Source organism: Podarcis liolepis, assembly GCF_965112155.1.
Source record: "Podarcis liolepis genome assembly, chromosome: 8".
In the NCBI taxonomy this organism is placed as follows: domain Eukaryota; kingdom Metazoa; phylum Chordata; class Lepidosauria; order Squamata; family Lacertidae; genus Podarcis; species Podarcis liolepis.
The window spans coordinates 80,907,460-80,930,516 of record NC_139560.1 but is presented as its reverse complement, the minus strand read 5'-3'; the positions used below and the strand labels follow the sequence as shown (position 1 = coordinate 80,930,516).

General features: G+C 46.3%; 1 protein-coding gene across 1 annotated transcript in view; it reads left to right on the top strand.

The window, feature by feature from the left end:
• Positions 1-9,849: 9,849 nt before the first annotated feature.
• Positions 9,850-23,057, top strand: part of DNAH5 (dynein axonemal heavy chain 5) — a 183,438-nt gene continuing 170,230 nt past the window's right edge. Inside the window, exon 1 of the mRNA XM_083518904.1 lies at positions 9,850-10,075. Within this exon, the coding sequence (XP_083375030.1) occupies positions 9,950-10,075 (126 nt within the window). The 5' untranslated portion in view covers positions 9,850-9,949. The remainder of the gene's footprint in view (positions 10,076-23,057) is intronic.

Here is a 23,057-nt window from a genome sequence, read left to right as displayed (position 1 = left end):
GCACCTACCCTTCAGCGAAAGGAACCTGAAGCCTCCGGAGTGCAGTGGGAGCTCCTGCTGCGCTCTGGAGGTTCAGGCAGCTATCTTTGAAGCCTGGGCAGCTATCTTTGAAGCCTGGAGAGCGAGAGGGGTGGGTGCGCACTGACCCTTCTCGCTCTCCAGGCTTCAGCAGAAGGCATCCCAAAGCCTCTGGAGTGCGGCGGGAGCTCCCGCTGCGCTCTGGAGGCTTTAAGCGGCTATCTGGAGAGCGAGAGGGGTGGGTGCGCACCGACCCCTCTTGCTCTCCAGATAGCCTCGGGTTCCTTTTGCTTGTGGCGCTGGCGGTGGGGAAAGCTGAGCTTCCCTCACTGCCAGCCCTGGGGAGCAGCAGGAAGGCTGCGCGAGGGCTGCACGCAACCTTTCCACCGCTCCCCACAGCTTGTGGGGCTGGCGGTGGGGAAAGCCGAGCTTCCCTCACCGCCAGCCCCAGGAAAGCCACCACCAGCCTCAAAGAGCAGGTCGGGGAACAGAGGAAAGGCTGTGCGCAGCCTCCCCGCTGCTCCCAGAGCTTGTCGGGGCTGGCAAGGGAAGCCCGGGTCCCCCCCCCAGCCCCAGGGACCACACATTCGCTCCATAAGATGCACAGACATTTCCCCTTAGATTTTAAGAGGAAAAAAGTGTGTCTTATGGGGTGAAAAATACGGTAATAATAGAAATGTTGCAACTGTACTTGAAATGTAGTCACATTAATACACCTTGTTTTTTACTCTGAAAAGCGCCTTGCCCTCAATGCGGCAAATGTGGGGCATGTGATGGACTCTCCAACACGGTGCATTGCTCCAGTCGTTGAGTGGATATTCTACTGCAGATTGCCTTGTTATGAAGAATACGGGAGCAATCATTCTGTCCTTTCTGCCTGAAAGGTAGCATTCATATCTAAGCTGTATGGATGTTCTGGGATTGCTGGAGGAAATTACTTGTCAAAATAGTGCATTGTCTATTTTCACCATTTAATAGAGTTAAGCAGTTTCCCACAGTATATCTGAAGAGTTAATGTCCCACGGGAATCTTTTTCGGGATGCTCAAACCAGGTACAACAACCAGTTGCTGCTTTTTTCCTGTTTTTTTAAGCATACTGTTGCAATCGTTCCATCAAATTATTTTATGTTAGCACCACCCGCCTTTTGCAATGTACCAAACACACGGAAAGAAAGGGAAAAGTACCTGGTCTATCTCTCAAATAAGCCAATACTCCAGTATCACATGAGGATCTCTCAAACTGGCTTATCTCCCGACAGCATAAAATACATGGCAAAGAAATAAAGTACATCATTTAATAAGCTTCTGTCTGTATACCAGCTACTAACAGCTACTTCCATTCTAGATGGAAGGAGGGAGCTCAAACAGTTCCAGTCAGAGGCCATATAGGAATTTGATAAGTTATATTTTTAGAATTGGGAAGCAGTGCCTCACACAAAGACTGAGGATGCATATTGATGTGATTTTGCTACCCACTTTTGTTGGCAGGAGTGCAACTCTTCAAGAGCCAATATTATGGTGAACTATGTGGGTGTGAGCAAGCTTATTTGTAGTATAATGAACAACCCACCAACTGCATAGTACTCCTTAGGCTGTGGTCGGCGCATAACATGGTTTAGCACATGGGTAGGCAAACTAAGGCCCGTGGGCCGGATCAGGCCCAATTGCCTTCTGGATCCGGCCTGCGAATGGTCTGGGAATTGCTGCATGGATTGCCAGCTTGCACGTTCTTTCCTTCTCCCTCCCTCTCCCTTCCTCTCCCTCACACGGCGGCGCCGGCAATGCCAGAGCCTCCTCCCTCCCTCCTCCTGGCTTCTCCATGCCCTGCCTAGAGGAGGGAAAGGGCTGGGCTTTGTTGGTGCCAGCAACAGCAGCGCTTGAGCGGCTGCCATTTTAAGCAGCCCCTCTCCAGAGTCCCGTTCATTGTCCCTCCGCCGCTGCCAGCCCCTGCTGCTCGCAAGACACAGGTAAATATAGTTCGGCCCCCCACAAGGTTTGAGGGTACAGTGGACCGGCTCCCTGCTGAAAAAGTTGACCTCTGCGTGCTATGAGTCTTGGCATTATGAATCCCCCATCCCCTTTATTTGTGTAAAGAGGAGACCAAAAAGATCCAACTTTAGAACTAACCATTGTTCCCTGCGATATCCAGACTCAAGGAACTGTAGTTTGTTCTGTAGCCAAAACAGGATCACGTCATAGTTTGATACCTTGGTTTGTTAACTATGACAAGCCACTGTTTCCAGAGCTCACAATTCATAGGGAAAAGGGCTTAGTTCTAAGGTGGAAACAAAAGCTTTCAATCTCATCCTTATGTGTTTTAAGGAGGAAAGGAGGCAGCGCATGGGGCCAAGGCGTGTGCACACTTGTTCCTATAACACTAAACCATGGCTTATGTCACAAACTGGCAGGACAATGGGGAGGAGGAAGAGCATCCTGGCTAGGACTGGAGCACACTGGGGCAATCTGTGGATTGGGAAGGAGAAGTTGGTGTAGGAAGTATTCATGGGGCGATGGAGGATGACGAGGGGCTGGGGGTCAGCTCACAGGACCCATCACCAAAGCCACAGGTATCTTGTCTCTGCAAACATGGCGGGCTCTGAGGCATAGGGAGCTCTCCAGGAGGCTGTGGCAGGCAAGGGCCCACATAATAAATAAATAAAAATAGGTACTATCATTTCATTTTTAGGATGAATCATACAGGGGCAGAGGAATATGAGGGGAGCTACTGGTTTGTTTTTGTTTTAATATGTATTTTTGTGTTTCTAGGATGTGAATCACCCTGTGATATTCGGACGAAGGGCGGTATAGAAATTTAATTAACAACAACAACAACTGCTCTCAAAGCGACTTCATCCATCTAACATCCATGTCTGAGCAGCCTTCCCCAGAAACATCTGAGCAGAGCGGCTTTAAATTCCAAACGGTATAAGGGTGAGGAAAAGCCTCTTGAGGGCAGTGTTGGACCAGGCAGAAGAGTCTCATTCCTTCAGGATGAGCTCAGTCCAAGTTGAAAAATGAACTGATATATTTATAATTCAAAAAGGCTTGAGTAGCTATTGAGCACTGGTTTCTCTTGGCAGCTTCCACGCGGCGTTAATGTCATGCAGAATATGGGGAAAAGCATGAAGCAAATTAGCAGTTTATGATCTCCATTTCAGAGGAGCTTTCGCTTCTCCTGGCCCGTTCCTGTTTAACACGACTGCCATTAACGGTATGCCTTCCTTGTCAAGAGGCATCAGGGAAGCAACAAAAGCAGGGCCATCCCCTTGGCTCATCGATGATGTTTAAGAATTTGTGGCATCTCCTTGAAACAGTGCTCAATACCTTTTACTCCTCAATTGGGCCAAGTACAATAATCTCCAAACAGATGTCTTCCATCTGATTCTGCCTCATACCTTCAGGTACGTAGCCGTGTCAGTCTGACTCAGTCGAAATAAAAATAAATAAATAAATTGTCCAGTAGCACCTGAGAGACCAACTAAGTTTGTTCTGGGTATGAGCTTTCGTGTGCACGCATACTTCTTCAGATACTATGAAACAGAAGTCGCCAGGCCCTTATATATAGTGGGAGGGTGGGGTAGGGTATTTCTCAGAAGGATAAATGAAAATAAATCTGACACCAGGAATCACAAGACAGAGAAACCAGTAGGAGAACACTTCAGTCTCCCAGGACATTCAATACAGGACATTTCAAAGCAGCTGTTTTATTACAAAAGAATTCCAGAAATAGACTTGAAAGAGAAGTTGCTGAATTACAACTTATTACTAAACTGAAAGAAGGGCTTGCCGATCAGAAGGTCGGCAGTTCGAATCCCCGCAACAGGGTGATCTCCCGTTGTTTGGTCCATGCTCCTGCCAACCTAGCAGTTCGAAAGCACGTCAAAGTACAAGTAGATAAATAGGTACAGCTCCGGCAGGAAGGTAAACGGTGTTTCCGTGTGCTGCTCTGGTTCGCCAGAAGCAGCTTAGTCATGCTGGCCACATGACCTGGAAGCTGTACGCTGGCTCCCTCGGCCAATAAAGCGAGATGAGCACCGCAACCCCAGAGTTGTCTGCAACTGGACCTAATGGTCAGGGTTCCCTTTCCCTTTACCTTTTTAAACATAGTTGTATACAAGTAGGTTCTATTCCTTTCCTGCAATGAACACAGGAAAGGCGGCAGTGAGTAGAATCCTGCCACCCCCCCCTTGAAAGAACAGCAGAAAAGGGCTACTATTGCCACTAAATCAGAAACTGTGGTATTGAATTGTGACATAGCTACAGATTGCTCTCCTGCTGGGATCTTCTCCCTCTAGTGGTTAGTCTGCAAAGTCTCTGAAATTAAGAGTTTCTTCTGTAACACCACTTTTTAAAAACACATAGGCTCTGTTGCCTTTCTGGATGGACCTGAGAACCAGGCTTTTAAGAGGCACAATTTAGGGATCCCCAAATGTTTGCTACGTAGCGTGAACTTGCCTTCAGAGGCTCCAAAGCTTGACTTGAAACACTGAGCCACTGTGTCGGATGTGTCTATGCCTGTTGGAACAGAAGGGCAGAGAGATGATTTTTGGAGTGAGAGAGTTTAGTTTTCCTCAGTGAGCTTGCACTGTGATGGCCAGGTGCTGACAAATGCCTGATGTATCACCGCAGGCTGAAAAGCATAGACCTTCCCTGGACTTGAAATTGTCTACATTGTCATTGCAGTCTACTGCAACCATTCTATCAGGCTAGAGGAGAGGGACGCGGGTGGAACTGTGGTCTAAACCTCTGAGCCTCTTGAGCTTGCTGATCGGAAGGTGGGCAGTTTGAATCCCCGTGATGGGGTAAGCTCCAATTGCTCTGTCCTAGCTCCTGCCAACCTAGCAGTTCGAAAGCATGCCAGGGCAAGTAGATAAATAGGTACCACTGCGGCGGGAACGTAAATGGCTCTGGTTTCCGTCACGGTTTCCCATTGTGCCAGAAGCAGTTTAGTCCTGCTGGCCACATGACCCAGAAAGCTGTCTGTGGACAAACGCCAGCTCCCTCGGCCTGAAAGCGAGACGAGCGCTGCAACCTCATAGTCGCCTTTGACTGGACTTAACCATCCAGGGGTCCTTTACCTTTTAACATCAGCATATTGGAATATCAACTCCATCAGGCTCCTCCCTTGGCTGTCATCAATACAGCAGCTATTCCATATGTTAGAATCCTTGATCAAATGACAATGATTTTACATTATGTTGGTGTGATCAAAACAATAGATAATTAGATGTCTGAGCCTGAGGTTATCGCAAGAGAGGGACGTTGGTGGTGCTGTGGTCTAAACCACCAAGCCTCTTGAGCTTGCCGATCGTAAGGTCGACAGTTCGAATCTGTGTGATGGAGTGAGCTCCTGTTGCTTTGTCCCAGCTCCTGCCAACCTGGCAGTTCAAAAGCACACCAGTGCAAGTAGATAAATAGGTACCGCTGTGGCGGGAAGGTAAATGGCGTTTCCATGCACTCTGGTTTCCATCACAGTGTCCTGTTGTTCCAGAAGTGATTTAGTTATGCTGGTCACATGACTCAGAAATTGTCTGTGGACAAACACCATCTCCCTCGGCCTGAAAGCAGAGATGAGCTCTGCACCCCATAGTCGAATTTGAGTGGTGTGCAAAAGAGAGCCCTGGACATAAACCCACTTGCCTTCTTGGGGCCCTGCAATGCACACTCATTAAACTTTGTAGTTAATGATGCTGCTAAGTATTGTCTGAAAGCAACTAGTTTCCCCCCACATTGGTTCAACAGATCTTTAACATGCCCAAGCAACAGCGCTTCAACTGAAGGAACTGCAAGGGAAAAGGCACACAAAGTGAGATTTTGATGTGCCTGACATTAAAATTTTCAAGAAACTTAAACATCACCATTCACAAGGCTATTCAAAACGATTGGTGCCCTAAAACATTTTGTTTTGTATTTGAGAAAGCTAATCAAACATTACTAATTGCATTGCTTATTCTTGCAATTTAAAATAAATGCAGTGGTCTCAAGTTTTGTGCTTTTCATTCCCCCCCGCAAGGCATCTGTTTTTGAAAATTGAAATTAACAAATGTTGGTGTGTGTTGTGTGTGTGTGTGTGTGTGTGTGTGTGTGCGCGCGCAAGTAGCTAGCTTTTTCCAGGGCACAAAATAGGCTGGCAATGAAGACCTGTAGAATGTTTACATGGGTGCTCATCTGATTTTTAGCTTATTAGAATAATAGAATTGTACAGTTTGAAGGACCACGGGGGTTATCTAGTCCAAACCCCTGCAAATGCAGGAATCTTTTTGTCCAACATGGGGCTTGAACCCACAATCCTGAGATTAAGAGTCTCATGCTTTACTGACAATTGTTGATCTTTTTATAAAAAAGGTTTTAAATTGTTGTTTTTAACTTTTTCTAAATTAACGATTTTATTTTATCCTGTTTATATTAAACACATTTATTATGGCATAATATAATAACAATAATTAATAATACGTTAGATGGCTACCATATATTTATTATGGCATAATATATCATCAGATGTAAGGTCCTCCTTAGCTGGACTATCACACATCTCCACCTGATGCACAGTTTTGCCACTTGACAGGGAGAGATCTACCCTGGGGCAGTTAAGTTATCAGTCATAGGACCTGAAAATGTGGCCTGGAACACATCACCAAATCCTCTGTGCCACACACAAATCCTGGTGCCAGTGGTGTGTGTTTGTGTGTTCATTCTTCAGCAAATCAACGCGGACCCTCATCCTGCTAAAATGAAAAATGTTAGGAGAGAAGTATTAAATTCCAGAGGCTTCTAAATCTTCTTTTTCAGTGCTGCTTTCTGTTTTGTCTGGTGACAGCGCTTTGAAGAATCTTGCATGTTTTGATTTCCAAAGGAGGTATGCAAGTTCCCTGTCTTTTTCTTCCTACTCTGTGGCTCACGCTTTCCTTCTGGGAAGAGTGAAGAACCCAGTGAAGTGTGCATTGATTTAAAAAACAAGAGACTGAAACACATGCTTTTGATCCCAACTAATCAATGAAAAGTTTGACTTGGCTGGATTGTATTTCCAGTTCCAGGCCAGAAGGTACATGGAGAGCTGGCGGTGGGGGGTCGGTCGCTTTCAAAGCCTCTACCTGCAGCTTCCTAAGGGTTGGTCAGGACTTTGAAATTTCATTGATGTTGCTAAGCAAATTTGTAATGGGGTGGGCTATAGTAGTGGCCAGAAGCAGCATGAAAATGTTGCACGCGCATAGCTGGAATTCTTGCAAGTCTGTGGATGAAGCAATGGATGCGCTTGGTATAAGTTGACAGAATATGCAGAACTTGCAGACTTCACAATATGGAATAAGAGAACAAGAAAAACATATGTTTAAAGAAGATTGAACAATGTTTATTGAATATATATGGGAAATAATTGTGGACAGCTGAAAATGCTGGCAGCATTAAGATAAATTAAACAGCGTAAATAAGTTTTGATAGATGCAATAATGGAATACTGAATGGTACAGTTTTTGTAAAATATGCAGGGACTTATGGTATGTAAAATGAACCATGGAAAGAGAAGAAGGGAAGTTCTTGATAGCTTAAGGATGTAAAATGAGTATTTGAAATAGTGAAAAAACAGAAAATTTAATAAAAATTATCTATCTATATATATATATATATGCTTTCGTAGATTTTCACGGGTACAGGAATGCAGGTTTTGGTGTCTTCGGGTGTCTTCCCGTGTAAGAGTTGGGGTGTCTAGGCGACGTTTCGACGAGGTCTCACTCGTCATCTTCAGGCTGGTGCTTTCGGCTTCTTGTTACTGGAACAGAGCAGGATCTCAGTGTTTGAGTTCCTATAAATACTGTTGAGGGGGTGTGGTGTATAGCCTCCAACGTTCTGGGCAGAGAGGAAGTTCCCAGGTTAGTGTGCCTTTTCTTCTTTTGTTCCTTAATTACTTGAGGGATATCTTGAGTGATTTCTTGAGTGATATTCTGAGTACCACTTAGGTGGGGCATTAAGTGTGGATTAGTTGCTAAAGCTTTCGTGTCTTGACCTCTTGAGCTTGTGAAGAGTTTTTCTGAGAAGATGGCTGTACTGCACTTAGTTGTGCTCTGGCTTGGCTTCGTGTATAGGGGCGAGCTGTGGTTTTGTGCCCTGTGCCAGCCAGATCTGTGTAGGGATAGCAGGGGGGTGCAGCATCCGGAGGTGCCACTATGGTTTGGCTACTGGATGGTGTCTGTAATTTATCTGTGGAGAGGGTCTGGGTTTGGGTCTGGTGTGGTTGATTGGTGATGGCGTTCTGTGTGCCTCTGGTTCTGGTGTCGGTTTTTGTGGGGAGGGCTAATTTCCAGATGTCTGGCAGGCGGGACGTGTCGTCACGCTTGTTCATGTTGTGAGGGTGTTTCTCTATCTCGATGGCTTCCATGATTATTCTCTTGTGGTGATAAAATCCAAAAGATAAAATCCAGTTGGAAAACCAAGGGGTCTATGAAATACCCTGCAAAGTCTGCCCAGCCACGTACATTGGACAAACAAACAGACGAATAAATGCACGTATCGCAGAACACAAGAATGCCGTCAAAAAAGAAGAAAAAACTTCCTCTCTTTTCCAACACATGAAAGAAACAGGACACGAAATTAATTTTGCAGATTCCAAATTGCTCTTTAACATGGAACATCACCACAAGAGAATAATCATGGAAGCCATCGAGATAGAGAAACACCCTCACAACATGAACAAGCGTGACGACACGTCCCGCCTGCCAGACATCTGGAAATTAGCCCTCCCCACAAAAACCGACACCAGAACCAGAGGCACACAGAACGCCATCACCAATCAACCACACCAGACCCAAACCCAGACCCTCTCCACAGATAAATTACAGACACCATCCAGTAGCCAAACCATAGTGGCACCTCCGGATGCTGCACCCCCCTGCTATCCCTACACAGATCTGGCTGGCACAGGGCACAAAACCACAGCTCGCCCCTATACACGAAGCCAAGCCAGAGCACAACTAAGTGCAGTACAGCCATCTTCTCAGAAAAACTCTTCACAAGCTCAAGAGGTCAAGACACGAAAGCTTTAGCAACTAATCCACACTTAATGACCCACCTAAGTGGTACTCAGAATATCACTCAAGAAATCACTCAAGATATCCCTCAAGTAATTAAGGAACAAAAGAAGAAAAGGCACACTAACCTGGGAACTTCCTCTCTGCCCAGAACGTTGGAGGCTATACACCACACCCCCTCAACAGTATTTATAGGAACTCAAACACTGAGATCCTGCTCTGTTCCAGTAACAAGAAGCCGAAAGCACCAGCCTGAAGATGACGAGTGAGACCTCGTCGAAACGTCGCCTAGACACCCCAACTCTTACACGGGAAGACACCCGAAGACACCAAAACCTGCATATATATATATATATATATATATATATATATATATATATATATATATATCATCTATCTATCTATATACCATCTATCTATCTATCATCTATCTATCTATCTATCTATCTATCTATCTATCTATAAAACACATGGATGCACTTGGTAGAATAGGCCATTTTCCAGGCTGTAGGTTCTCCAGCAACCTGATGGGGAGAGAAACAGCTCAGAGGCAGGCAAAGGAATAATAAGAAATCGAGAAAGGTTGCATGTTTTTGTTTAGGGTGTGTGCAAGCAGCATTTAAAAAAGAAGGTTGCACTTGATAGACAGGCCTTTTTTGAGGATTTACTAGGAACGTTTCGGAAAGGGGCAGCTCAGAGGCAGGCCAAGAAAAGCGGGTTGGGGGGAGAAGCAAGAAAGAGCAGCAGCAGCAGCCTTGCAAAGTGTCTGAGGATTCAAGGCTCACCATGGAAACAGCAGCGGCAGCAAACAGGCCTGGGGAGCTGGCGCTTCAGCCAAGTGGGCAGCGGCAGGAGGCGCTTTGCTCTCTCTCTCTCTCTCTCTCTCTCTCTCTCTCTCTCCAAGGCCAGCGATGGAGAAGGGGGAAGGGGGTCACCAAACGTCGGCCGCCGCCCTCGCGAGCAAGTTGGGCTCCCAAGCACAACATCCCAGACCAACTCAGCCCATCGCGCCGATGGAGAACATCAAAGAGATGCAGGTGAGAATCTTCGCGCTGGTCCTTCCTTGCTCTCCGGGATGCTTTTGCTGCGCGAAGGAGACCCTTCCAGGGGGACCCTGGAGACGCAGAGGCGGGGAAGCGGCTTCTGCGCCCGGATCTCCTAGCCGAGTTTGTTCCGGGGTCTTTAACAAAGCATGCAAAAAGAGGGGATTTCTGGGGGTACAGCTCCCTCCTCCCGGGTGGCAACCTGCACCTGTGGACGTGTAGGGTAGGGATTTCTTCTTGTTATTAGAACTGGGAAAGAGGTTTTTATTTTATTTTTTATTTTTGCTGCTGTTTGACATGACAGGGCGCCAGAAGCTGCATCCGCAGAAACTCCTTCTCCCGCATATCTCTTCCGAGTTGGTGCTGTTTTGCTGCGCGAGAACAAACTTTGCCTCCCTGCGAAATGTACTCACAAGGAAGGAGGTGGGGGGCGGGAGGGAGGGACTTGGAAAACAACATGGAAAGACAGAAATGGGCATTTGAGAAGAAGGTTGAAGAATATTGACTGCCTTCGGGCAATGTCAGCTGGGGAAGAGTCCCATACGCACATAATCTGCCCAGAAACGTGTGAGGAGAAGCGCTTACCTGTTTTGAGGGCAAGTGCGTCTTCAAATTTGGTCACTCTATTTCCCTAAGGGTGTTTACCTTTGCTGTGTGCCATATCTTTCCCTACTGCTTGTAGGAACTTTGGGGAGTTTAGAGTTTAGTGTATTCATTTCTGTCTCTAACCTTTCTTCTAGCTTAAAGGTAAAGGTAAAGGGACCCCTGACACTTAGGTCCAGTCGCGGATGACTCTGGGGTTGCAGCGCTCATCTCGCTTTATTGGCCGAGGGAGCCGGCGTACAGCTTCTGGGTCATGTGGCCAGCATGACAAAGCCGCTTCTGGCGAACCAGAGCAGTGCACAGAAACGCCGTTTACCCTCCCACCGGAGTGGTACCTATTTATCTACTTGCACTTTGACGTGTTTTCGAACTGCTAGGTTGGCAGGAGCAGGGACTGAGCAATGGGAGCTCACCCCGTTGTGGGGATTCGAACCGCCGACCTTCTGATCGGAAAGCCCAAGGCTCAATGGTTTAACCCACAGCGCCACCCACATCCTAGTTTCTAGCTTTGGGTTTCCCAAACTTATGTCTTCAGCTGTTTTTGGACATCGCCCCTGACCCCTGGTCATGCTAGCTAGGGATTATGAGAGTTATAGTCCAAAAAAGGAGCTGGCCACCCAAGTTTGGGAAATCCTGTTAGCTCAAGACAGTGGCCCTGGCTCTCTCCCTCCACCCCACTTCTTATTTTTATTTTTAAGCATCACAATAATCCTTTGAGTTAGGTCAAGCTGAGATTGAGTGAGTGACTAGATCAAGGGCCCCAGACTGCCAAGTATTTTGTGGAAGGGACCGAAGCCCATACCAGAAGTTTAGATTTGTGCAGCTAACAGTTATGGAATAAAGTGCTTTGTGGCCCTAGTGCAAGTTAAAACCAGAACCACACACACAACATGGACTTTTTGCAGTTAGGAAAGTGACAGGGAAATGCCCGGAAAAGTGTGGAATGAACAAATTATTTGTGGAAGGATGTGTAAACACCCTGCAATTTAAACAGGATGAATGCACATTGTTATATGATTACCCCACAAACAAAAGGAATGCTCAGTAAAGACCAGATGTAGTCTAACCACTGCATAAGCTTGGTGCAAACAAACCAGGATTAATGCTCAGTAAGTTGGTCATCTGAAGGAACTCCCATTGATTTCTGCTGTGGCTCAGTGGTAAGGCAACTGTTCTGTGGTGTTTGCCTTGTGGGGTTCAATCCCTAAAGGATCTCTTCTTTGCCAATTGGATAGCTCAGCTGGTCAGAGCATGAGGCTTATAATGCCAAGGATGCAGGTTCAATTTTGTATGGACAGCTGCATATTTCTGCATTGCAGGGGGTTAGACTAGATGATCCTCAGGGTTCCCTTCCAACTCTACAATTCTCTGATTCTGTGACTGAATAGGGTTTGACTCTGGCACTCTCCAACCCTGTTCCAATAACCTGACCACTCTACTGGCTCTAATTTTTAAACAGTGCTTGGTTTTTAAAATGAGAGATGCTATCTCTTAAACTTGCTTGCAAATAATACTTTGGGATTTGAAAGCCCCCTCCCACAAATCCATTTGACAGAGGTTTTCTGTGGTTACTTAAAAGCAGAAGAAACATAATTTTTTTTTGAAAAAAACCAGATGTCTATAGTTGAGCTGTGTACTACCCTTAGTCTTCTTCTTTTTCTTTGGCTATCACTCATAGCCAAGTAAGATTGTCTTCCATAAACACGGTTTTAACAATGAGTCCTTAAGTTACTGCAGAGGCCAATTCTGGACCCACACGTCCTTCCACAGTGGGGACATTGGTTCCCAGGCAGGAGTTGATCACGGTGTGGATTTGCCAAGCGTGCCTTCCTCTTAGCACGTTTCTCCCTTGCGTTCTGAGTTCGAGTGTCTTCAAAGTCCATGACACCTTTGGTAAAGGCTGTTCTCCAACTATCCCTAGTACATCATTCTGGATATTGGGACTAAGCTGGTAGTTTCCAATCTCCTTTGCCAATTTTCTTACTAGCAACCCTTTTCTGCCAGGGGGACTGCTAGATGTTGCCAAATACCTCTGAATATGTGTGCACATTATTTACTTCCGAGAACAGCTTCTTGCTCATTTAAGAGCCCGCTTCCTTTGGCCCTGACCCAGCTGTTGTAAGGACGATATAATTTGGATGCGGACTGCTCTGGTAAAAAGGGATCAAGCAGACATAATGGTTAGATGCTGAATCCAGAGTTTCTGGGATGCTTCTAATGTTAGAAGATCTGGGCATGCAGATGATAAACTGTGGCATTCTCTCTCTCTCTCTCTCTCTCTCTCTCTCCTTATGTGCCAGAGGTGTGAAAAGGGGATGCTGCTATTGTGTGGTGGCTGTAGTGTTGGATTCTTGGCGATGAAACTCACTGGGTGCAAAGCCAGCTCGTATCCTTTAACCCAGGGGTAGGCAACCTAAGGCCCATGGGCTGGATGTGGCCCAATCACCTTCTCAATCCGGTCTGCGGATGGTCCGGGAATCAGTGTGCTTTTACATGAGTAGAATGTGTCCATTTATTTAAAATGCATCTCTGGGTTATTTGTGGGGCCTGCCTGGTGTTTTTACATGAGTAGAATGTGTGCTTTTATTTAAAATGTATCTCTGGGTTATTTGTGGGGCATAGGTATTCATTCATTCCCCCCCCCCCCCCCAATAGTCCAGCCCACCACATGGTCTGAAGGACGGTAGACCGGCCCACGGCTGAAAAAGGTTGCTGACCCCTGCGTTAGCCCAAGCTATCAGAGAAAATTATTGCCGGGTTCCCTGGAGGAAGGGCCGGCAGGTTAACAAGTCTGGTTAATAGTTGACAAAGCAAAGTGATCTTTGAGCCCCGGGCCTCTCTTGCACTGTTTATGCAAAGATTCAGCCACCTGTAATGTGAAGGAGCATTCTGGCCAAATGTGTTTTACACCCACTCAGGGTGTATATACAACAAAATGTTTGAGTGCTTCTGTTAGCGTTCTAGGCTGCACATACTTGGGAGAATGTCCCATTACAATCAATAGGGCTTACCTCAGAGGAGACATGTATAGGACTACACTATCAACTAGTGATGTCCCCTCATGCAACTTCATGCCCACTTCCCCATCTGATTTTCTGCCCCCACCTCATCAGTACTCTGTGGGCACTGAACACATACAGTTCTCTCTGTTGTTGTTTTTTTTTGGGGGGGGGCTGCTTCCTTCATTAGGGCTTTTCCCTTCCCATTTTTGTTTATTGAGGTTTCCTTACACCTGCTGCTACCTCTTCTGACACAGGCCTCAGTGCTACAATTGCAATACGATGCAGATGAAACAATAGGCCAATTGAGGGGAAGGAGGAATTTAAACTTAAGTGTGCAAATGTTGAGTGTGGAAATGTGTTAAGGAAGCCCTGTCTGAGCTGTAAGGAATTAATATGGGTTTTTGTTGGTCAAATACTCCAAGGATAAGGGGCTGCTCCACCCTAAGATTTGATCCTCAAACTTGAGCATAGGATGGACAGTACAGATAGCAAAACCAGGAAAAAATGGTGACTCAAAAGCAGGTGTCTATGCTGCGGTGGTAGTGCATTGCCTCGACAATACAGGCTAAAAGTGAGGTGGCTTTTTGTGGTTTCCGAGGTCAACGTGTCAGTTTGCATTTCTTAGTATAGAAAGTATTGATCTGATGTGTAGAGATCTTTCCTATTCTAATTAATTCAAGAGGGTTCTGGAAGCTTCTCTATGTGAAAGAAACTTGATGATGTTTGGGTTATTCCTTCAGAGAAGCTGAGTACAGCTGGTTTAAACTGGTTCTCTTATATCTTTCTGTCAAGGTCATGCTGATTATAAAAGTAGGGCCAGAAGCAGCTTTCTCTTTCTAACTCTTCCTTTTGGTGTGGCATTCTATACATAGTGTATAGTGTGCTAAAGTGTATGCTATAGTGCATGCTATAGTATGCTTTAGTGTTAAGATTTAGACTTATTGAAAGTTACTGTAAGTTTAAGTCTGCTGCAACTGGATTTCTTATGGACATTTCTTATTTGAATGTTGGTTCAAAGCACTGCATTATCTTGTCTGAGTTGCAAAAGATGCCCAGGGGTCTCTCACAGGGGAGTGATTCCATGGTGGTCAAAAGGTACTTGAACTGGGTCTAAGGAGTTAAAAACAAAAACTGGATTTCTTATGGACATTATGCAACTGGATTTCTTATGGACATGGATTTCTTATCCTGAATGTATTGGATTTGTGACCATTATGCTCATTTGCCTTCAGTAGCAGTAAAGCTCTGCTGGATGAAATATTAATTGCCTCTGGTCTATTTTTTGGGAACCATGTTTATTATACATTGGAATCTACTCTGGAACAATATTGAGTAGATTTCCATGACACAAAGTCCTATAATTCCAAAAGGAGGAGAGTAAAATTGCACTTATGCTGGTTTGAAGATTATGGGGGTGCCACTTGACTTGGGATTCTGAAGTGTTGGCATCTAGTTGGCTACTGTGAGAAGAGGATGTTGCCAAACTACAGCTCCCATCATCTTTGGCCATTGGCCATGCTTGCAGGGGCTGATGGGAATTGTAGTTCAGCATATATTTAGTCCTTGCTATAGTTCGGAATGAGAACCAAGACCTCACTGAGGTGTTTTCTTGGCTCCCATGCAAATAACTATGGGATCATGATTGCCATTAGGTGAGATTGGTTATTAACTTTTCACCTTCTAAGGGCTCAGAGTGGGTCAGCAATTTGCTAATTATTCTAGCTGAAGGTTTCTGTCCTTGGTCACTGAAACAAAACATGACGCTTTGGCAAACCTTTTTTGAGTTGCTGCTATAATGTAAGTCTTGGGAGCCACATGTCTATTCTGCTGGAGAGAGAGATCTCTACTGCTCTCATAGCAGACTTAAACACAAGGGTGATTGCAGCAAGCACATTAAAACTTGGTTAGATTTGCATCTGCCCTCATCCACCTTTAAACAAAAGTTCGCCATGAAATACTTAGGCTAGAATAAATCACAGATGCTTTGCTTTTTAAATAAGTTTCACTTACATTCATTTCACTTACAGGGAGCCATGGCTGCATGGCTCCTTTGCTTGTTCCAGGAAACACACAGAGAAAGAGACTGAGAAGGGCTGGGGAGCAGAGAATGCTGAGAGCCTGCTAAGCCGCACCCACTCTAGTAATTTCAGCTCCGGGCTCCTTAACCCTTTCATGCACGCAAGTGTGATTCAGTACCTGTATATTACAACACACTCACCATGGGGAAGACGTTGGTTCAAAGCACTGCATTATCTTGTCTGAGTTGCAAAAGATGCCCAGGGGTCTCTCACAGGGGAGTGATTCCATGGTGGTCAAAAGGTACCTGAACTGGGTCTAAGGAGTTAAAAACAAACGCTTTAAGGAAATGGGTTTTGAGGAGAGATATGAAGGACAAAAAAAGCTGCCAGACAGGCCACTGAGCTGCCTTGCAATGCATTAAGTTACAGAAGAAGAAGAGTTTGGATTTGATATCCCGCTTTATCACTACCCGAAGGAGTCTCCAAGTGGCTCACATTCTCCTTTCCCTTCCTCCCCCACAACAAACACTCTGTGAGGTGAGTGGGGCTGAGAGACTTCAGAGAAGTGTGACTAGCCCAAGGTCACCCAGCAGCTGCATGTGGAGGAGCGGAGACGCGAACCTGGTTCACCAGATTACGAGTCTACCTCTCCTAACCACTACACCACACTGGCTCTCCAGTGGATCCTTGGGTTATGTTACCTTCGGGTAACGTAACTTATGGGTTGCAAATGCAGCAAACCCGAAAGTGTATACTTCCGGGTTTCACCGTGTACCCATGTGCAGAAGCGCTCTATCGTGCCGCGTGTGTGTGCAGAAGTGGCACCTCTAGATGCGGACTTTTCTGGGTCTGTATGGCCCCCCGGAACCAATTAAATTCCTATCTGGAGAGTCCACTGTATTTTCTTTCTTCCCTGAGCACGTTCTACTGCACTTAACGAGTGAGGCCAGAAATAGTCTCCCAAGAAATCCAACTCTCCCGCCCCCACAGTTTGTTGAGCGCGTCTTCATACAAGACCACCTGCCCTCTTAAATTTAGAGTTGCATCTGGCAATGTGGCCATGAAACTCTAGTTGTCGACAGCCTCTAATTAAAAGCCACCCTTGGTAGCTAATGTCGGTCAATTGCTCATAAGAACAGAAAGCAAAGTGCAAATCAATTTCATTATCAGGTCTGCCAGTGGCAACCTGCATTTTGCACTACTGTAAACCAGGGTGCAAGGGACGCGGGTGGCGCTGTGGGTTAAACCACAGAGCCTAGGACTTGCCGATCAGAAGGTCGGCGGTTCAAATCCCCACAACGGGGTGAGCTCCCGTTGCTCGGTCCCTGCTCCTGCCAACCTAGCAGTTTGAAAGCACGGCGGGAAGGTAAACAGCGTTTCCGTGTGCTGCTCTGGTTCGCCAGAAGCGGCTTAGTCATGCTGGCCACATGACCCGGCAGCTGTACGCCAGCTCCCTCGGCCAATAAAGCGAGATGAGCGCAGCAACTCCAGAGTCAGCCACGACTGGACCTAATGGTCAGGGGTCCCTTTACCTTTAAACTAGGATGCATGTATTATTATCTGTTACTGGCATTCACTTTCATGTCACTGAGGTCAATTGAGCTGTGAAGTACCCCCTGTTTCCCCAGTTAACTGTGATCCTGTTTCGATGTGCTAGCTTCCAGCCTGTAAAAGTCTATCCTGTGTTTGACCTATTCCACATTATTTCCAGGTGCCAGTGGAGAAACATCTGTTAAATAGTGGAAGTCTGGATAGCTCAGTTTGTTAGAGTGTGGTGCTGATAACTCCAAGGTTGCAGGTTCAATCCCCGTACGGGACAGCTGCAGATTCCTGAATTGCGGGGGTTGGACTAGATGATCCACAGGGTACCTTCCAACTCTACAATTCTATGAAATATAAGGCCACTGGTATAAGTAGGAGTGGAATGGGGAGGACCTCTTGCAGATACTGCACTGTGGCTTCACTTTTTTCCTCCTTGAAACTGTACTTCTTCTTTTAAAGATATGTGAGCTTTTAATTTCCAGATGAACTCAGATCAGCTCCAGTACAAACCACAGATGAAACAGCGATGAATCTGTGCCTGGGCTCAGCCCAGAAACTGATATTCAGTCCCATGGCTGAACCTTGGAACATATGAAATAATTAATAATGCAGTCGTTCTGTATCAGTTGCACTGGTTGCCTGTCTGCTTGTGAGCTCAATTTAAAAGGCCAGTGTTGGCCTTTTAAAGCCCCAGATAGTTTGCAAGGAGCTTGTCTGAAGTGCCGCTTGCCTCCATGTGAACCTGTCTGGGGCTTATGATCGCTGCAGAGGGCTTGCTTGCAAGCCACCAGCAAGCGCCATCAGATTGGCAGGCACGAGTGACAGGGCCTTTTCAGTGATGGTGCCATTGATGTGGATCTGCCAACCATAGAATAATAGAGTTGCAGGGAGGCACATTTGTCTCCCTGTTTTCTTTTAGGTGGGCCTTCCAGACCTCTCAAGTGTCCCTATTTTCCAGGGACAGTTCTGAATTTACAGAAGCTATCCTGGTTTATGATTTTATCCCGGAATGTCTCACTTTTTCTTAGGACATCCCTGTTTTCATCGGAGAGATGTTGGAGAGTATGGTAGGATGTGTTGGAGTTGGAACTTAACAGGTTAAGTTCTTCCCATGATGCCACACCATTCTGACGTCAATTTTGGAAGCCTGGGAGGAGCTTGGGCAAAGATTGCCAGTCCCACTCTGTGTTCCGTGGGGAAAAGACGCTGGTCTAGAAGCCCCTATTCCCCAATCAGCCTCAAGGAGTGCCGGTGCGCAGATCGGGGGGGCCAAGAGTTCCAAAGGCGAGTTTAAAGGACTTTCAACTTGTGCTGAAGCGAAGAGCAGCTTCAGGGGGGGCGAGGCTGGTGGGAGGCGCCGTTCCAGAAGGAGGAAGGCCAAGCCAGCTGGGAGCCCCGGGCAGTGTTTTTCCACTGGAGTTCAACGTCTGCGTGGCAGTTGCCCCCACCGGAGCACACAGGCGCAGCGGAAGCGTGCTGGGCCCATAACCTGTCCGCCGGAGCTGCAGCAGCAGTAATTGCAGATGCGCATGCTTCGCAGAGGAAAAACCAGAAAGCCCTGGGAGCTATAGTGCTCAGTTTGGAGGGTTCAGAGTTGCCCCATGTGGAGGGTTTGGAAACTGCGCATGAAGCTTATGCTGCTCTTGAAAGAGTGCACCACAGGACCACGGCTGGTGCTAAAATCCACACCACCAGGCGTTTGTTTGAAATGAAGCTGCGTCCAGGTGGGGACATAAGACAACATGTTACAGAGATGCTCTCTGTGTTTAATGAACTGCGGCTGTTGCAGGTGAACTTTACAGATGAATTGAAGGTTTATATTTTGCTAAGCTCTCTGGACAAAAGTTATGACAATTTATGTCTAACTCTGGAGTCTATGAGTCCGCAGGATCTGACTTTGGCGTACGTCACAGGACGCTTGGCCGACGAACAGGAAAGACGCATCAGGGAAAGCAAATCTGGTGCAGGTAGCTCCACCGGGAAAAAGGGGGGGGGCTAAGCAAGATGAGAGCTTTGTTCAGGCTTTTGCCATTCGTCGGTGCTACGTGTGTGGATCTCACAGTCATTTGAAAAGAGACTGCCCACAGAAAGGGAGGGCAGCTGGACAGGAAGGCTTCAAGGACACCTATCATGGGAATCAGTCGGGTTTCCATGGGAACAAGTCTGGGAGAGGAGGCCAGCCTGGGAACGCAAGAGGAGGACGCGGAAAACAACGTGAGGAGACGTATCAGATAGCAGCTAGTCTGGCTTTGTCTGAAGACAGCTGTGACCCAAGCACTGAGTTTCGTTTTGTTATTGACTCTGCAGCTAATCGCAATTTGATTCCAGAGACACCTGCTGTCGAGAGGTGGAACTGCACGGCAATTCCTGCCGGGAAATCTGTACTGTTTGCAAATGGACAGAAAAGAAATTTGACTAACGTTGTAAATCTGCATTTTCGTATTTTACAGGAAACGCTGGAGTGTTGTACCGTTCCTGGGATGCACTACTGTCTTTTATCTGTGCCTTATTTACTGAAAAAGGGATTTATGGTTTGTTTTCAGGATGATGTGTGCACAATCTCCAAAGGAGGGAGGATGCTTGCCAAGGTTAAAAAGGGGCAGAATGATCTCTTCATTCTTAAAACGTCTCTGGAGGGTGAGGGGAAGGTTGAGAAAGCACAAGCCCTGTGTGCTGAAATTCCCGCTCATGTGCAATGTGCCCATATTTGGCATGCTAGGACGGCTCATAGTTCAGTAGAAGAACTACAGGTGCTGCAGGAAGTTTCTAAAGGGTGTAAGATTTCAGAATGTGGACATGCTGTAAGTTGTGAAACTTGCAAGCTGGCCAAGGTAAGAGGATGCAGTTATCCAAAAGTTGAGAGGACAACCACTAGGCCTTTTGAACAAATTCACATAGATCTGATGGGTCCTGTAAAAGAACCAAGTCTGGGAGGGTCAAGGTTTCTGCTCTTGATGCAGGATAATTTTACACAGAATTCCTGGACACACGGTCTCAAATCCAAGGATGATGCAGCACAGCTGATCAAACGTTGGATTGAGGAGGTGGAAGTAAGGTTTTCCACCAAAGTGCAAGCTGTCACGAGTGACAGAGGAGCTGAGTTTACAGGTTCTGCTTTGCAGAAGTACTTTCGCAAGAAAGGGATACGTCACACAGTGACTTCACCCAATCAGAGGGGGGAGGCAGAGCTCAAGTGTCAGGCTCTGGTTAAAACTGCTCAGGTGTTGCTGAAAGATTCTAGGTTACCTCCAAGGTTTTGGCTGGAGGCAATCAAGTATGTGAGCTTCACCTGGAATCGGACCTACAATTCCATGGTAGGAGACACACCGTTTGGGCTGTTGCATGGCAGGAAACCCCAGATTCATTTTTTGCGTATGTTCGGGTCACGTGCATCTGTGTCAGTACCTGCTGCTTTGCAGGGGCCAGATGGATCCAAGTTCCGAAAAATGATCTTCTGTGGGTATGAGCCAACAGCGAGTGCATGGAGGTTTGCATTTCCATCAGGTGATCAGAGTAAGTTACTGATCAGCAAGCACGCTGAGTTCTATGAGCAGGATGAAAAGTCAAAACCTGCTGTCAAGCGTGATGTTCTTTCAGGAAGATTCTGAGGGGGAGGAAGAAGAAACTGAGTCTGATGATGACGATCAGGTAACTGACCAAAGTCAGGAACAGGAGGAGATATCTGTAGTTTCTCCACAGGTTAAGAGAACACCCAAAAGCGAGCCCAGTTCTCCTGTGAGTGTAATGGAGAGGATTCGAAAACGTTTTAAGTCAGAGGGGGAATCCCGTGAGGCTGAGGACACAGGTCCTGGTGGCAGTGAGTCAGAGGTAACATCTGAGTTTGTGCCCAGAAGGTCTAGTCGCTCAACAAAGGGCATTCCGCCAGAAAGGTACCAAGCGACAAGTGCGTGGGCCTGGTTCGCACAGTGTGATTCTGGGAGTGTTGAAGGGGTTCAACAGGTGCCTGGGAAAGATGCTGGGAAGGAGCACAAGGCAAAGGGAAAGGTGTTGAACTCAAAAGGGTCTTGTCAGAAGGTGCGGCAAGAGGGGGTGTTGGAGTTGGAACTTAACAGGTTAAGTTCTTCCCATGATGCCACACCATTCTGACGTCAATTTTGGAAGCCTGGGAGGAGCTTGGGCAAAGATTGCCAGTCCCACTCTGTGTTCCGTGGGGAAAAGACGCAGTTTTGGCATGGCTGCAAATAGTCCTGGAAATTCCTGAGAAATGTTGGAATAAAAGCTGTAAATAGACAAACTGGACTCTATGTGTGTTTGTCTGGAAACCAGGCCACGTGACAGTTTACACCGCTGTGCAAAACTCTGCTATGGCGTGACAGAGAGTTCGGAGCAGAGCGTGCCGCAAGGGAAGTGTGCCGGGCTGTGAAAAGCTAATTGAGGGCCATAAATCAATTAGCGGGAGTCACGTCTGATAACAAATGTCACAGGATGTCCCTATTTTCATCAGAGAAACGTTGGAGGGTGTGGAATAGGATTTTCCTATTTTCATCGGAGTAACCCAGCAGCACCTGAGCTCTGCGATTGAGTGTTTGAGGACCGGGACACTCTCAGGGAAATCAGAATGCTTGTTTACAAAGCTATCATACTACCAACCTTACTGTATGCTTGTGAAACATGGACAACTTATAAACGCCATCTCCAACTCCTCGAAAGATTCCATCAACGGTGTCTCTGAAAAATGTTACACATCACTTAGGAAGACAGGCGAACTAAAATCAGTGTACTGGATGAAGCAAACATGAGCATTGTCAAAGCGATGATTCTTCAACATCAACTTTGTTGGACTGGTCATGTTGTGCGGATGCCTGATTATCGTCTTCCAAAGCAACTACTCTATTCCAAACTTAAAAATGGAAAGCGTAATGCTGGTGGTCAACAAAAGAGGTTTAAAGACTCTCTCAAGGCAAATCTTTAAAAATGTAGCATAAACACTGACAACTGAGAAACACTGGCCTGCGAGCGCTCCAGTTGGAGAACAGCCTTTACCAAAGGTGTTTTGGGTTTTGAAGATGCTCAAACTCAGGACGAATGGGAGAAATGTGTTAAGAGGAAGGCATGCTTGGCAAACCCTCACCTTCATCAACTCCCGCCCAGAAACCTATGTCCCCACTGTGGAAGGACGTGTGGATCCAGAATGAATGAATGGATCTTTATTTGCATCAACCATTGACATAGCAATAAAACAACAACACGATATACAAAGAATAGAAATACAGATAAAAAGTCGATTATATAAAATACATTTTAGAGTTTTGGATCCAGAATTGACCTCCACAGTCACTTATGGACTCACTGTTAAGACCATGTTCATGGAAGGTAATCTTACTTGGCTACGAGTGATCACCAAAGAAGAAAAAGAAGAATGGTTTTCTAGACATTTAAATTTCAATTTGCCTTTTGTTAAGGAAGGTAGGCTGGATGTTTAAGCCCTTGCACAGGGCTTCTGCTGACAGGACTCGTTAGCTGAATCCCACCCTAAAGAAATAATCAATAAGTACTCTTAAACCCTGTCACAAATGTTATCAAACGTCCACACTCATCACATCCACAATCCTTTTCACCTCCTTGAATCTTGCCCATTGTTGAAATCTCCCACGACATCCTTGCAACTGAACATATATAAGTTCAATTACAGAGAGAGAAGGAGGCCACAATTTTTATTACCCAGCCAGCAAATGGCCCTCAGTGCAATTCTTCTGCTCGGAATCATATAGGAGTTGAGAGACGATGCTGAAAACCAGCAGGTCTGGTTTTAGCAGGAACATAAACTGGAGTCAAAGTCAGGGAAGGATT